Source organism: Oryzias latipes, chromosome 13, assembly GCF_002234675.1.
Source record: "Oryzias latipes chromosome 13, ASM223467v1".
Lineage (NCBI taxonomy): Eukaryota > Metazoa > Chordata > Actinopteri > Beloniformes > Adrianichthyidae > Oryzias > Oryzias latipes.
Genome location: NC_019871.2, coordinates 26674613 through 26691907, shown reverse-complemented (window position 1 = coordinate 26691907; position 17295 = coordinate 26674613). Strand labels below are relative to the sequence as shown.

General features: G+C 37.8%; 1 protein-coding gene across 2 annotated transcripts in view; it reads right to left on the bottom strand.

Annotated features, from left to right (window-relative positions):
- The window catches only part of LOC101171021 (G protein-activated inward rectifier potassium channel 4), a 37508-nt gene extending 20813 nt beyond the window's left edge, over positions 1–16695 (bottom strand). The window contains exon 1 of one of the 2 annotated variants that reach the window (XM_020708457.2): positions 16360–16695. In XM_020708457.2, the coding sequence (XP_020564116.1) occupies positions 16360–16404 (45 nt within the window). In that variant the 5' untranslated portion in view covers positions 16405–16695. The remainder of the gene's footprint in view (positions 1–16359) is intronic. The other variant, XM_004075903.4, reaches the window with a different exon arrangement.
- Between the last annotated feature and the right edge of the window lie 600 nt (positions 16696–17295).

Sequence of the window (17295 nt, the reverse complement as noted above, 5' to 3'; positions counted from 1 at the left end):
AGAATTTGTCTATTACTTACAGAAAACTTTTAGTTAACCTAAGTTGAATCTTGGGAGGTACTGTATCATAGACTGCTCCTGGCCTTTTGCACTCCTCATTTACTTATTTACATAACATAATTCAATATCTCACTTGTTTTTTTAAACCAAAGTTTTGCTTCCTTGATTTAAATATCTTCATCCAATATCTTGACAGTAAAAACCCAGACATGAAGACATTTGTGTATTTTTTCTTAACCACCTGACTCAGTTATATGATGATCATGATTTTATCCACAATATTTGTTTTTGTAGCTGCTTATTGGCTAATCCAAAAATGACAGAAACATGAAACCCAGACCTAATTGCAATAATAGTTCTTTTTTTATTCTTAGATCTAAAAAATATATATATGTTTGATATAAAAATGCTCATAAATATGGTTTCTGTTTTTTAAAATGTATCAAACATTTATTTTAGAAACGATAGGAAGAAAGAAGTGGTTAAAATAGGTCCCTACATTCATGTCTTCCTTTGCAATTTTAGAATTCAGGAGCGTTTTGTTTCTTAGAGAGGCATGCCAGCCAAAGAAAATCATGTGACACAGATACATCAACCCGCCTGTATTGTTTCATTTCTCAACAGTAAAGATTGCTTATGTTTATGGACAGATGGTTGAAGAATAAAACGCCTCAGAGGATCCTGTGTATGCAATAGCAAAGCAATAGGGTCTCTTTCTAGTGAAATGTATTCTTAATGTCACACTTGTACGTGCAGCTTGACATCAGAACATTTTATTGTACACTCAAATTTGTCTTGTGAGTGAGTAAACACTCTGTCAGGTGCTAAAAAAAGAAACCCTGCAAAAATAGACCATTCTATAGATAAATGTATATGCAAATTTTAATTAGGAACAACTAACATCAACATTTATAGCATAATTTACTATATCTATGAAGGAGAAAGTCTCATGTTTATAAAAAAAATTGAACATTATAGATGGAGAGACATATTATGGCAGCACATTTCATCAGCTGATGGAAATGGCCTCAAAACCATGAGAACATGTTGAGTTCACCCATGTCTTTCCAATTCTCTTTTTGTTTTTGAGTTAGAATTCATAAAAAAAACACACAAAAAAATCAAATAAGGGTTTGACTCCATGATTTTAGACCAATAAGCTGATTGCACTAGTCTATGCAGTACCTACGACTAACATGGAAATAATCCAAAAATATTTGTCCATAATTTGACAATTGACTTAGTAGCACATCATGATCAGCTGCATTAACAAGTTGAAAAAGCAGCGATTGGGCAACAGGGGCCTTCAAAACATGCCAGTCAAATCATGCACAAAAATATACAAAAATTCCAAAATTCATAGGTTTGCTTGCACACTTTAGAGTCCATGAGTTAAACACTACATCACACACTAATATATTCCATCCACAAAAAAAGTGAAACCAGAGTGCAGCAAAAAGTGCCCCACTTATTTCCTTTTATGGCTTGTACATATTTTATCAAAACTGCCCACATAGTAATGCATGAAATTCCTTGCACTAAGTCAGAGATGCATCTTGTTTATTAACTATCTTAGTATTTATGAGAGAGGATGACTACATATCAAAGGAAATGGTGACACAAATATCAAGTTAATGTCAAAGTGAGGTATGACAACCATCCAAGGCCCTAGTATAATGAACCACGAGGGAGATGACCTAGTGTCCACTGTTGGCTAATTTGCCAGTATTATGAATCAGGCTCAGCTGCTGCATTTTTAATTATGTAATTTTTCCAAAGAGCAGGCTCCTCATTGCCAGGGTTGCGAGTCATCTGAATTGCATGTGCCCATTTAAATGATGCAGACAAAGGACTTTCTGCAGACAAACACTCGACTCTGACCCCACGATATCTCCATCATCCAGGCAATCAATGACATGATGTGATAATTTGAGATCAAAGAAATAAACACTGCCTTCAGCCATAGACTCATTTAAGTTTTTTTTCTTGTCTTATTACTTTGCATTCATTCGCATTTAGATTATTCTTGCAGATGCATTAAGATGATAGTACATGAAATTGTAATGAACAAAAAATAATGAAGACGTTGTTACTTTTGTCATTGCTTCCTGACCCCAACAGTTTTGCCATTTGATTGCCATCTTTCTTTGATGTTTCTGTTTGATCACTGACGGGCGAGGAGAGCGAAATGCAAAAGCATGCATGTAGACGTGAGAGGATCGCGTCACAAGTGAGATCCACACAGGAATGAGGTGTTGACATTGATGGTCAAAAGCAAAGGGCAGACAGACGTGACGAGCATCTGAACGGGGAAAAGACAGGAAGAAAGGGGGACGGCAAAGGCTCCGGGCATGCATGAAGCAAAAAAAAAAAAAAATAGAAAAGAAAACAACCTTGCTGAATACATTACATAGGTTGCAAGGTCTCACTTTCTGACTCATTTTCGTTTTCTCATGAATTAATCATGACACCCTGGAGAATTGTGAACTCTAGACCTGTGTGTACTTTCAGTAAGACTTGTAATTGTAGTGTCTGTTCACAACAGATTCAACAAGCCCAAATGAGAGGTGTTCGAACAGAGACACCAGCCGGGGTGTTTTATCTTGGCGCTTTAAGAGTGTAACGAGCATTTATCTTGTTACCGGGAGAGTGGCAGGATGCTTTGGCTGAATTGTTTTTGTGTCCTGATAACAAGAGTACTCACTGTGCTTAAAGCCAAGGGTACAAGTTGCTTCCTAAGGGATATCTTCAGTGGGTGTTTTTTCCCCTTTTGCTGACATTGCATGCTGTGGACAATGATGTGAGGAGAAGAGCAAAATGTGCTTGTTTTCTTTTTTACCTGTGACAAGTGCTATAATTTCTCCCTGGGGCCCGTATTACGCAAAAGGGTTCTGGCTGGCTGTATTAATTTTTCGCTTTTGTAGATCTCAAGTGCTCCAAGAGCCAGCTTGTTACTCAGAAGACTGAGGCAGTTTCTTTTTCCTTTACTTTATTCCTTCCTCATTAATTAGTGTGGCAAAGAAGGTAAATTAGAAAATGAAGAATGTGAATCATAGCTTTTAATTTTTCAATATTTTTTGATAACAGTATTCCTGGAAACAAATAAAAAAAAACCTTGTAATTCTAGACACAATTTGGACTTTGTTGTTCTTCAAGAACCACTCTACTGAAAATTGTTTTTTTTGTGTTTTTAACATATTCTTAGAACATTTTTCTGATGAAGGATAAATATAAAGAAATTTAAGATCAAAATTACATTTCTGAGTATTTATTTATTCAAATCATTGTGATTTAGGAGCAGACGAAAAAATGCATTTGGAAAAAGCTTGTAGAAGTGACGTAGGTGCTACAATCTGTGGGCCACAAGATTCCTGCTCCGCTCCATTGTGATCTATCCACTTGTAGACGACTAGATCCTCGTACATTTTTGTTTTTCTTGTCTGAGCTGGAATCTGGCTCAAAACTGTAGGACTGGATAGCTCCAATATTGCTCGCCATTTTTGTTGCACTCTGAATGCTAGGTTGGGGTTGTGAGTGACTGTAAGCCAGGGGGAGAGACTGTAAACAAAGGGATGAAGCGAATTCAGGGAAGGCTTACTATGCACCAACAGTCCCAGCACAACTCAGAGGCGAATCTCTAAAGAACTGTTGCTCTGCAGAAAATATGTCCTTGAAAAATACTTTTTTTTTTTGCTAAAAAGGACATAATCATAACTAAAATACCATTAAAAACAGTTTTACAATTGATCAAAGTTTACTGAAGTGGGATTTTAAAATCAGCAAAGTTGGATGACTTATAAAAAGAACGTTTTGTAAACGTTTGAAAGGGATGCTATTGGAGTGAGACCCTGCAAACAGGGATGGCAGGTTTAACCCTTGTGCTATCTTAGGTAACCCCACCCTTCCATTGACGTGTTCTCCCTACCATGACAAAGGTGGATTAAGGTGGAAAGATTTCTTGTAATCCATTAACACCAGTGAAGATCACAAATCATTGAAGAAAAATGGTTCAGTGCACTGTCTAGTGGGTCTAGATGACCCAACTCCCAATGTAAAAGTGCCTATGATAGCACAAGGGTTACAAATTACAGTAAAAGGCCACAAACTCAGCAGCCTTTTTAGGTTAGCAAAATAAATTTGCACACAAGTGGGTTTTCCTTCATGTAGCTTAGGGCCAGAGGTTTACAGTGCCGACAACAAAGAGACAGAAATAGTGGGAAGAAAACAGGGAATGGCAGTGAAGTGGAAAAAGCCGGAGAGATACATTACCTAGAAGACATTTCTTTTCAAAAATCACTATATGGCAAAGCTGTCAAACCTTGTTGCCTCCTTCTCTCTTCCCTTTATAGTTACAGAGCCCCCCATGAAAGTTTCCAAGGCTAAGAATGGCTCATAAAATAAAATGCCTTTGTTCCTATCTCTGCCCACTTATGATACTTTGAGGTCAGAGGGGTCAAATGACTAAAAATGTCCTTAGCTGGTATGGCTTTCGGCCCAACTAAGACACGATTAAACGCTCACACAGTCAGAGCCACACGTGCACACATACAGTCTCACACGTGACTGCCGTTTCTCCACCGTGCCCAATGGTGAGCTGATGTATTCCCTTGTGTCCTTTTCATGAGTGACCTTCTGCCTTCACTTGCGTTGTACTGCTACACTTCTAGTGTCCCTGAACAAACAATTGCCCCGACAAGTTGTTTTCCTTTCCTTTATTCTTTTCTCATTTCCCGTTGCCATATGTAAAGGATTTTTATATATATCTGCCAAGGTAGGAGTGAATGGGATTAACACCCAGTACTGACACAAGCCGCATAACACACTCATAATGGCTTGCAGCATAAGAAACAACATGTGAGGTTGAGTAGGTGGATATGCACTCCTACAGCACATTTCACCTGATTGTATTTTCCAACACAAAGAAAATTCAAATCCACTGCCACAAAATCAGTCCAACATGTTGACATGGAGCTTATGAATCCTAAAAGGTAGAGAAGGAAGAATAAGAAGAAGTGTTTGGGAGTGCATTGTGAAAGGTCAAATAATCTCAATTGGGATTCCCGACATGTTTTCCTGTGTCCCAGTTTTTATTATTGTGGGTCCCAAAAAAAAAAAAAACAACCTCATCACATGTAAAATCAGAAGTAACAATGATATGCACTGAAGGAATTTATATTTTTTGGTAAATTCATTAGGGTTTTCAGTCTTAAATTTTATTACATTGAAGATAAGTCATTTGCTGAAGTGTGTGCTTTAACATCATTTGAACCTTGAAGAAGCTTCTTTAAGTTGCATATGTGAGGGGCTTCAGGAATGCAGCTCCAACCTCCAACCCCCTTCAGGAGAAAACAGTCTTTGATCTTCTAAGACCATCTGGAAGCCTTAACTGTAGATCTGACATGGACCAGAATTAAATTGTCTCCAGGATTCAATTTAAATCCTGGGAAACCCTGGAGGTGTCAACTCACATGAAAAGGACAAAGAGTTGGGACTGATTGCCTGCGGAGAAGGATCCGGGCGACTCTGCTGGACCCCCATGGGGACACTGTTGGTGGTCGGACAGTGGTCCGTCTTTGAAATAACCCCCCTGGACGTTTGAAGCAGGAAGCTAGGACCAAATGCTGTAACTCCTAACATGGGCTGAAGGAAGAAGGCGGGCTCCTCTGTCAGCCAATCTCCAGCGACCAGAGGCGGAGATTCGGCGGCCATCTTGCTCCCGGGGGAGGATGTTCTGACCACATGCTTAAAAGTCTGAACTCAAGGAATTTTCCTGTGTCTCCAGACAAGCTGCATGTGAATTCGGAATGTAACCTCTTGCGTATTGCAGGCCTTGATTTTGGACACCCAGATCGATCTGTTTTATTTTGTTTTACTGTTTTTAGAAATATTGTTAGGGAATAAATTTGTTAAACTTAATCCGGCCGAATCCCGTGGTTTTCTTCTTCTCGACTTTATTGAACATGCAACAAAGGAAAGTAATCTCAAAGCGACAGATTATATTTTCCAACAGCACAAACACTCATTGATGAAGCCAGTTGTGTTCAGTTTAGGTGTTAAAGAAATGTACTTTATTGTTCTTCACTGATGATTTTTAACCAATCTTTGGAGCATGAACGAGCCATTCTAAGAGATGTTTCAATGGATAGAGTTATTTGCATGGATGGATGGATGACAATACTTTGACTATCCAGAAGGAAATTGTAGGATGAAATGTATTTAACTCAGGTAAAGATGTGACCAAAATGTGACAGAAAGCATATTTTTATAGTATGTAGTATGAACATATCATTTTATGCTTATTCATCTGTGCTAACCAACTGGAAGTGTAGAGGGACATGTTTCCCAAGGGTTATAGATGCTCCCTTTCAACAGATGTGAATATGAAACTGGAGAAAAAAGAAAAACCCAGTTACACTGGAGACCTTATGTGACACAAACAGATAATAAGGGAAGGATTAAACAGCCATGATAATCTTAAACTGTGTTTTTAATCACACTGGATTTGAATCATTTAAAATATACCTAAAATTGTAAACATGCTCCCTAAAACCACAATGTGAGGGCAGAATCCACTGCCCTTACGTTCATTTATTATATTTCTTTGTTGTTGAGGAAACCATTTATTTTATTTTACACATTACATAACACAATCAAGCAAATGACTTGTGCACACATTTAGTTAATTTTGTCTTGAATGTTTTGAGTAATTCTATTATCCTGAGTTCTCTTTGAGGCCTGATGCTGGGGGAGAGGCAGGAACTGGCAACTTCCTGAACACCTTCATTTGGAGGTGATGGAGGGGGAAGACAGTGTTTATTCTTTAGATGGACTATTTTTTGAAATATGTTGAACTTGTTTTGAAGTATAAGTTCAGTTTTTTTTGTTAAAGCTTTAAATTACTAGAAATGTATTCCTTTGGTTTATATTTAGGCTTTAAATGTTTTGTATTTGCAGTTTCCTCCTTATTGTGTCATTGGTCTGATCAGACTGTATAAAATCTCCCTAATGTTCAATCTCTGCTGAGCAGACCCTGACACACAACAAACAACAACACCTGGTTGTCATTGAATTACTTGTCATTTTTTAAATTTGAACTTATAGCACAAAAAAATGAGTCAAGGCCTGATTTACTGCATGTTGGTGCGAAAATACATTATCAGCTTTTCTGGCAAAAAACTGGCAGAAGTAGATGCAAATAGATCAATTTTGCATTCGCAATGCAATTTATCAAATGTGAAATGGGACTGCGGGAGCTTTTTTGGATCTATATTTTGCACGTTTGAAAAGCCAGATGCTAACTGGTTCAACTTTTTTTTACACAAATGGCAGCAGTAATTGCCCAGAGGAAGACCCCTTGCCATGTGTTTGCTTCTGGACAGAAATATACCTTGTTGTCTTTTAAATTGTCTTTTATTTTTCTTAATGTTTGGAGGTCACCTTTAATGTGTTTTATTTTTTCCATCTTCTGCTAAATCTTTCCTGCACTCTTTTTCACCAATCGTTTGCTGCTGTGCTCTGGGGGAGCTGGCGTTAGGGGCTACACCCTTGCCAGGACTCCATCTTTGACTCCTCTGTCAAGGTCAACACTGTCTATCACCAGCACAGATGCAGACTTGCCAGCTATTGGACAGGTACCGCAAAAGCCGAGGAACCCCGGCTTGGCGCCTGCGTCTTAGAAAACACCACAGACCTCTTGTGTAATCAATTTTACAGCATCTTCAAGGACAGCGGACTCTTCTTTTTATTTCAAAAGCACTCCAATCTTTGCGCCCGTTCTCTACTTTCCCTTGTCATAATTTACTTAATGTCTATCGCAGGCAAACCTCCAATTTCTGCATTTTATCAATGTATGTTTTTTTTATATGTTAATGGACATGAGATATTAGTATTAGAGTTCAAATTATGTTTATAACACTAATTTTCCGAAAGCTTTTTTTTGTGCTTTTTTTGTTATATCGCCCTACAGTAGAACATTTAATAGATTTCCACTATAACTTGTACATCTTTTATGACACCACAGGGGGAATTTTTTTTTGTTATTCCTATGCTTTGATTTAAAATTCCCTTTAAATCCTGTGTACTGTACTAGGGCTGTAAATTGTCCAATTGGTTCACATACCAATATAAATGATTCACAGATCGAACTGCAATTCTTACTTATTTGTCTGAATGGTTGCTAAATGTATTTTGTTTGTACTGGATGTATGAAGTAAATAATAAAGAATAAATAATATGTATTTATCACCATCATTTAAACCTTTATTTATATAATCATTCATGGGAGACCAGAATCAACAACATGTAAAATAAAAACACAGATTTTGAAAGAAAAGAAAAAATGTTCAAAGTTTTATTTATTTATTTGTTTTGTCTGTCAACCTCCAGGAGGGTATTCCAGGAAGCATGTTTAAACTACCCTGACTTTAATCCTGAACTCTGGCTGAAATCTGCTTTAACTTGCTTACTCTGGGTATGTCGGTTCCAAAAGACCGGATATGAGTTGGCGTAATTACGCTCGACTTGGTAACCCTGAGTTAATGCACGTGCACAGCAGGTACATAAAGACATTCTCAATGGATCGCCAAGATCCCGAGTTGCCATGGAAACGCGTGGAGAAAAAAAGAGAGCGCTATACTTCAGTGAGACGGAGTCGGAGATTTTAATGACGGCGTATGAAGATTATGCGCCCATCAAAAAAGTAATTCGGCCGCATCATCAAAAGTAAGAGTTTCTGCTTGGAAAAAAATAACGGACAAAGTCAACACACCAGTTCCTATCTCATTTCTATTTTTATTGTGACGCATATGTATACATAACTTATTCAACTTTGCCAACTTAAATTTCTTCAATTGGTAACAAGTAATTGAGTTAAATTTATTCAACCTAATTTCTTACATCTATAAAACTTAATTAGTGTTTATACAACTCAAATTTACATATTTATCTAACTAAAAGTCATATTACTTAAATTCAATTAAATGTTTTTCCATCTTAATTTTTTGTACTTCTTGAACTCTCATATGTCTAAGTTTGAGCCTGCAGATATTCTCCTTTTTATGACAATAAAATGAATGAAATAAATTTGATATGCAACATAAAAGAATGTGTCATTTACCATTTCTCCAACTTTAACATTACCCCACTGCACAGTAGTGGTACTAAATAAACTCTTCATCCTCTCCCTCCCTTCCTCTCACTCATGGTTAAGAAAGAAGTAAACATAACAGGACAAATAACTAGACAATACACAGTAAAACAGCTAAACAACTAAACACATTTGGTCAAAAACCCACACTTAAACCCAAATCCGTCCAGACAGGCAAACAGAATGGTATCCCACAATTCCTTGTGCTGCCAATCTAACAGCAGCACCAAAGTTACACCTACTTAATTGAATTAATTTGAATCAAAGTAAAATAACTGTCTGATGACTACGTGTTATTTTTTAAGCTGACTTAACTAAAAAAATGTTTTATCTTAACTAAGGCAAATAATTAAGTTAGATCAATGTAAAAAGTTTATCTTTCCAACATCCATATGTGGCCTTATCATCCTCTCACGGTGGAAAAAGTATTATCTGAGCTTCTTCATCCACTAAATCATCTTCAAATGGACACGCCATGCTGCTTCACCTCTGAAAACAAACTAACCTTCAACTAAACCTGCTCCAGACCAGGTTATGTTCAGAGCATGAGTTGCTATGGCAACTTGACCTACCCTGAAAAATACCTCCATTTCTGAAAACGAAAGCTGAGCTTATCAACTTCCTTAGCCTCAAACTTACCGTGGTAACTAGCATAACCTGCTTTCTGGAATCCCCCCAGGTTAACTTTAGCAGTAAACAAAACATAGATGTCACTGTTACTTCCTGTCATTTTAGAACAAATCCTGAAAATGTTTTTCAAAGTTTTTCCATCCTAAAAGGTTTGACCACATCCAGTATATAGATAACAGTAAATGAAGACACAGCAACACCTAAATAGAAATGAAAATAGAATATATATATATATATATATATATATATATATATATATATATATATATATATATATATATATATATATATATATATATATGGTGACATGCTAAGTAATGGAAAAGATGGTTTACTAGAGATTATATGAATTCTGAGAGTTTTGTAATGGTTTATGCGGGGATAAGAATTAGATCATGAACTCTTTTCAGTGCATGTAAATCAGCACACTAAGCATCCTGCAAATGTAAACCTCTTTAGCATGACTTTGTGAGCATGTATGTAGTCCTTTAACCTTTGGCAGTATGGCACTTACTCTGTTACTAATGTTCACTTACATATGATTGATGTTTCTTCAGGTACTGTCACTACAAAGCAAGCCAGATCAATTCCCCTCTTGAACCCAGTGCTTAACACTCTATATTGATTTTTTTAACACTTCTCCAATGGCTCCCTTCTGCAAGTTGGTCTTATCTGCAGAACAGACATAATTGAAATATGTTTAAAAAATTCAACTTTGCTAAATGGCATATACCTTCTTATTCTTGAGTGCTTTAAAATTTCTATACATTAAATATATCATATAAAGTAGACCTTTCAAAACCACTGAAATTAATTATTTTTGTAAATCTGTAAAATAAACAAGTTATTTATTGAGAGTTAAGCTACAGTATGTCCTTCAGAGATGTGTGAATTCAAACGTTTTGTCTGTAGATCCATTCTACCCCTAAATAGAAAATAAAAGAATAAAAAATTAGAAAGAAAGAAAACAACTGAATTTTCTTTCCTTATTGGTAGGAGGCTTTTGAGAATACTATTACATTTTTAGTCTTTGGGATAATAAAAACAAGATTGCTGAGCCTAAGATTTTCGGGAGGAGCGACAGAGAACAGCGTCATGTCTTGTATCAACTTTTCACGTGTTAGGCGTCTGTTTAAAATACAAACTTTGTTATGTTCTTGCTGAAACAACTACTCCCTTACTATAAAACTTATCAACAGACAGTGGAGGTGACACTTTAAAAGTAAATGAGACAAACCAGCCTGGAATTTACTTCTACATGATTGATGTGCCTGAAAACTGCAGCCGTCTTGTCGCATAGCAGTTTCAGTTTTTTTTCATAAAAACTGCCCCATTCAATTCTCTCGAAGAGAAAGCAGCTTTAGAACCCTTGATCCATAGCTCTTAATCCATGAACTATTTGTGCCAGAAATTACCAATGTGGTGAATGCTTCTTTTGCCTCCAGGATATATTTAACAGTATTACTAAATTTTTGAAAAAAATCTTCAACAAATCCTTCGTTGGACGGAAATTGCTGGTTAGTCTTGCTGCTCCAGTTTCTTTCATAGTTTTTGTGAAGCTGGTTTAAACAGATTTAACCCTTGTGCTATCCTAGACACTTTAACATTGGGAGTTGGGTCATCTAGACTAGTGTTTTTCAACCTTTTTTTAGCCACGGCACAGTTTAACCTTGACGAAAAGTCCGCGGCACACCAGACAAACAAAAAAAAAAAAGGAGAAACTCATAGTCTGGATTGATTTACAGTCCCTCTGCAATCTCACATGCATTTTTGTGATAATTGTGGCAGAAAAAGCTGGAAGTTGCAGCTGTTTTTTCTAAAAGATGTAATAAAAGTTAAGTTAAAAGATTTTGAAACTGTTTTGATTTATGTTCGTTGTGGTTTCAAAACGTTTAAGAGGAGAGATTCATTGTGCGCTGAGACGCTGTCACTTTAACCCAATGCATGCTTCATGGTTTTGTTCACTTGTTCCACGGTCTGACACCGGATTCTGTGGAAAGCTACACTGCTGAGGACGAGCTTTGACTGGTATTTTTGTTAGAACTGAAAGACTTTTGAGCTAAATCGGAACAAGGAAGTTAAGACTTTTACCACTTCTGATTGGTCAGATTGATGACATGTGATTAAGCCTTCAAGAATGATTGGCGGAGACAGTTAAAGGGGTGGGACTTTTCCCGCAAACAGCTTTAGCTGCAGGTAAATCGCGGTACCGTGATTCTTATCAAAATGTCTTTAATAGAATTAAATAAACACAAAGAAAAAGTAATTTTAAGATCTTTTATATTCTTTACTACTCAGTGTTTTATCAGGGCCTGTTTGGATGAACAAAGAGCTGATTTCCTGGAGATGGAAAATGTTTTTAGATCAGTGAATGAGGGCAATTTCCCACGGCACACTTGACCATCTCCCACGGCACACTAGTGTGCCGCGGCACACTGGTTGAAAAACACTGCACTAGACAATGCTCTGAACCTTTTTTCTGCAATGATTTGTGATCTTCACTGGTGTCCATGGATTACATGAAATCTTTCCACCTTTATCCACCTTTGTCATGGTAGGGAGAACACGTCAATGTAAGGGTGGGGTCATCTAAGATAGCACAAGGGTTAAGAATCTTGCACCAAACAAACTCTCTGACAACTTCAAATCTAGGTTGAAAAATTCTTGTTCCACAGAAAGACTGGTATGTGACATAAACCCCAGTATAACAAAATGTTCTCAAACATCTGGACCTTTCTTTTGCCCCCTCTACAGCTTTTGTCATCTGTTCTTTTTTTTAGGTGTCACTAAAAATGTATGCTTTTGATTACAAAGTCAATGCTTCGAAGATGAAATTCATGCCAAGCAAGAGGTTTGGTGGTACCAATGTATTCTCTTTGGCAATTCCACATTGATGAAGAAACTCTCCCTTTATCTAAACTTGACAGTGTTCGAACTCTTGGTTATTCAAATCAACCCATTTATCTGCCACGGCTTCAAAATCAATATTGGCCTCTCCACTATTACCTCACCCAAGTGGTAAAGAGTCTGGGTAATCAATCAGATTTTGTTTTCTCCTGGTAATGCAGATTTGTTTTTGGCTTACCTAACCATTTTACACCAGCGCTTTAGCACCACTGTTTACATTCTTTCAACTACCGTAAGTCTTCAACCATTTACGCAATTAACGTAATTCAGATGGATTTTAAAGCAGAGAAAAGCAGCTTTGCACTATTATGCAAATACTTTACGTTAGTAATGTGTTGCACATCGGTGCAAAGGCGACATAAAAACTCACTTTTCTCTGCATCAGAATCAACTGATTCATGCTGATCGCTCGAACGATCGAGGATTTCATGGTATATCAAAGTGCGTGTATTATTTAGGCGTTGCTGGCGACATCTCTGGTGCTAAAGAGTTAACCCAGCAGGCCACACAGCTCCTGGATCAGGCCATGGTCTTGACATTATTCCTATTTACTTACTGCACAGCCCTAGGAATCCCTCATCCTTTTTCTGCACAGTGAAATCTACAGCTATCTCAACGTTATTTGCTCAGGTGTACATTTTGTACACATTGCGTTCATAACGTAAGTGTAATAGGGATCATCTAGGTTTACCTTCTCCCACTCCTTTTCAAGCTATTAATTAAACTCTTTTTGACAAACTTCCCATTAAATGGGTCCGATTTGTCATGCGCTGTGTGCATAAGTGCAAATATGGCTTTTTAAGAATAAGACTCATCATAATAGCATCTATTTGTGCAAATATACATTTTTATTTCCCAATCAAATCATGATTAGTCATCCTAAGTTTAAAGAGCCACTCCAGTCATAATTTGATCTATTTTAAAAGCATTCACAGTGGTCTTTTAATTATGATTATGTTGTTTTTAGCCTAAAAAAAAACGTTGTCGTTTTCCAGGACATAGTTTCCACAGAGAAGAAGCATTTCATTCAGAATGTATTTCTGAGTTATTGGCAGAACAGTTGGCACAGAGGAAGCCTGCCCTTATTTCCCATTATCCCTTTGTTTACACTCTTTCCCACTTGCTTACAGCCCCCCACACCCCCAACCTAACATTAGCTGAGCAACAGAAATGGCGAGCAATATCGGAGCTATCCAGCCGTACAGTTTTGAGAGAACAGATACCAGCTCTGACAAGGAAAATGAAGATGTACATGGATACTAGTCATCTACAAGTGGATGCATTAGAAAGAAGCGGTGCAGGGAGTTTCCGTCCTGTCGATTGCAGCTTATGTCCTCTACCATCAGAAAAATGCCACAAGAACCTTTTAAAAACAGCATAAACATGATTTTCTTCAGAGTGGGTCTTTAACATATCTATGTATATACTGTTTGTCTTCTTTAGTAGTTCTTTGTTTTTGATTGTTTGAACTAAACCAGGTCCAACTGTAACAGTAAGAACAAGGCTATCTCAGCTAAGACTCACACCGCATGCTGGTGGAGAGATCTGGTGAAAGCCACTTTAGATCCTGTTTTTAAAATAAAATCAAGAAAAGACGCCTCTTGACTCTTCTTCTCTACCTAACACAATTATTAAACTTTTCCTCTTTTGTACAATAGTTCATACTCCTTATCAGACTTTTTCTTTTGCACTTCTATTTCTGTTTTCTGAAATCCTGGTGTCTTTGCAGAACCTTATATGGTCCCTCTTTACTGGCCCATTTGAACCATCTGCTAAACTACTACATTTAAATGCAAATGTAAATAGCAGAAGATTGGGCTGTATTTGTATACAGCGAACAAATTGCAAAGCAATGGCTTTTAAATTATGTATAGCTATTTATGAAGCATGCAGGGTGTAATTTTAGAGAGTGCATAAATTACAAAGATTTGTCATATTGCATACAAAGAAGACATACGTTCTCTCCATTGATGGTCCTGTTAAACTACTGCCACTGTGCTGTATTCTGACATGTGCACACATTTTCCAGTGCACTAAATACAAGGAAAAAATGTCATGCCTGGCTAAGCTTTTGACATAAATAGGCTGCTGTGGTATTAGAAAATGTGTACCGTTTTAGGAAAAAGAAGAGGGGCATTGCATACATCCACAAGAAGCTTTTAGTATTGCTTAAATTAACAGACCCAATTAATAATTGAAAGTTCCCTATCTCCTGAGAGTCTCCTCACATCATAGTGAGCTTCATATTTGCCCTTTGGCCTGTTTTGTCCATTGGTTAGACAGGAATTAGGACACGGATGATAAGCCAACACGAAGCAATGGAGGTGCACAGCCATGAGTTGCAGCTACAGTTATTTCACTTATAATAAGGTCGAAAGGACATCTTTCAAAAAGCATTACATCTCAGCAGTTAAAGGCAACAGAGGGAGGCCTAAATTAGCATGTTTTTGATCTTATACTGAAAATGTTCCTTCAAAGTGGATGCATGCTTTACTTTGCATCTTCACTGTCTGGATTTCAGCATGCAATTTCCTTAATTGAGCAGTGATAACTTGAACAACCCTAGAATCCGAATACTCCAAATGCACCCCAATTCCTTTTTGCTCGAACAAGCTACGCTGTGATAACACGGCTACAATCCGTGGACATCATCAAACTTTAATCATGCAATGTCATTAAAGTTTGATCACTTGCAAAATGTGTGTCATGGATAGCGTAATAAACTGAATTCCTCAGATAGGGCGGAAAGAATCTACCCTGTTAAGAAAGAATTCTTTGCACTTTATAAAATTCCTTTTAACCCATAAGAACCTATGCTGACATCAGTGTAACAGAAAAATATCAGAAATGGATACTGGGGTCCATTTGGTTTGTGGTAAAACATACATCATTGTATTTTTTTTTAAGAAAAAATGGATCTGGGTTCTTATGGGTAAAGTGAAAATGTTCTTTTTTTTTCCCCTTGGGTTGCTTAAAAAGGCATCTTACTATATCCATTACTCAGTCCACAGCTTGAAAGTATGGGAGTGGTGGGTTTAGACTGCCACATCTACAGAAACCCACACAAAGTCACATGCAGATACTCATCTACGTTAGGTTTACTCATGCTGTTGTGCTTGTGGAACTCCTGCACTGCTCTGGGGGACATGCAGCACGGCGCCCAGGCAGGAACAGCAAGCGTTGACAGGCTCTTTCACACTTGCGTCAGAGAAATTCATAACCTTTTTGATTACCCTACCCCTTCCACGAGAGCAAGGAGATGCATAGCGATGATCGATGTAGCTCTGCAGTCACATAAAATGAGGGAGGCATGCTGAGATTCTGGCTTGCGGGAAAGGGTGGTCTGGTGACTTTTCTCACGGCTTGTTCCTTTCCGTGTTCTCCTAACTCCTGAAGTATCTTCATTGTCTCACTTCTGCCTCTGTAAATGTTTACTGTCTCATTGTCTTTGTCTCCTATTGGTTAATGCACACTTTTCAATAAATAAGTCCCTCCAGATGAGCTGTCAGCTTACACTGCCTTCCAATGTTAAATAAAAAAGGGGACAGCTTGGGCACTTAGTGATGCATGACACAACTGTGTCATGCATCACCAATTCTCAGAACCCCCTTTCAATTGTATCGCTTTGCATCCTCCTCCTCTGCCTTTTTTTCTCCTCAGTGGTGCATGGGACTTACCTTCAGGTCTCTGCAGGAGTAGCTGACTGGCTCCCTTTGAGGCATTTCACAGCTGCTTCGGTCCCCAGGATTGCCCGATCCTTCCCTGGCTTTGTTCAGTCAACAACAGTCCTGCTGCATCCCTCTTGCCACCCAGCTCCTTCTGCTTATCCCCGCTCTATATCTACCTCTATGTGAGAGGGGGGTCTGTGAAGAGTGTGAGGCAGCAAGAGAGAGAGACGGGGAGAGAAAGAGCAACACAGAGTGGATTCAAGAGGAGATCAGGGGGGGGGGGTGTTATTGAACACTGGTATTGAACAGCGTGCAGCGTCTCTCTGATGCTCTCGCTGAGCTTGGATGTCTTGTCTTTTAGGACTTGAACTACAAAAATGTGCCCTCCTCTTCCTCTACAATGATACATTGAAAGCGGGAAAGTGGCACCACAATAAGGAGAGAGATGAGTGTGGAGGTTGTGCCGGGGGGTGGTGGGGGTTGGGGGGGCTGATGGTAAAAAAAAAAAAAAAAAAGGGGTGGTACAATCAATTGCTCTAAAACTGCAGTTGAAGAAAAGCTTTGGGGGTTAGAGAGACATACAAACGTGTTGGCATGGAGAATAAGGTAAGACAAAGAGAGCAGAGGAGAAAGGAAGGAACAAATACTGGAAGGAAAATAAGGACGCGGAAAAAGGCACAATTTGAGCCAGAATTTCTGATTATAACTTCGATGAGTAGATGTGGCTGTAAAACAGAATACATTCTTTATAAGAAATGATGTGCTTTAGATCCAAAAAAGATTGACTTTTAGCAATTTAGAGAACAATTTTCACACATTTCATTCTCTAATCATCATCCAAAATGAGAAAATTTCATTTATTTTAGCTTAGCCTCGAAAGTATCTTTAAAATTAAAGTTAAAACAGATGACAGTATTCTTTTTTTATCCTTAGTTTATCCCAGTT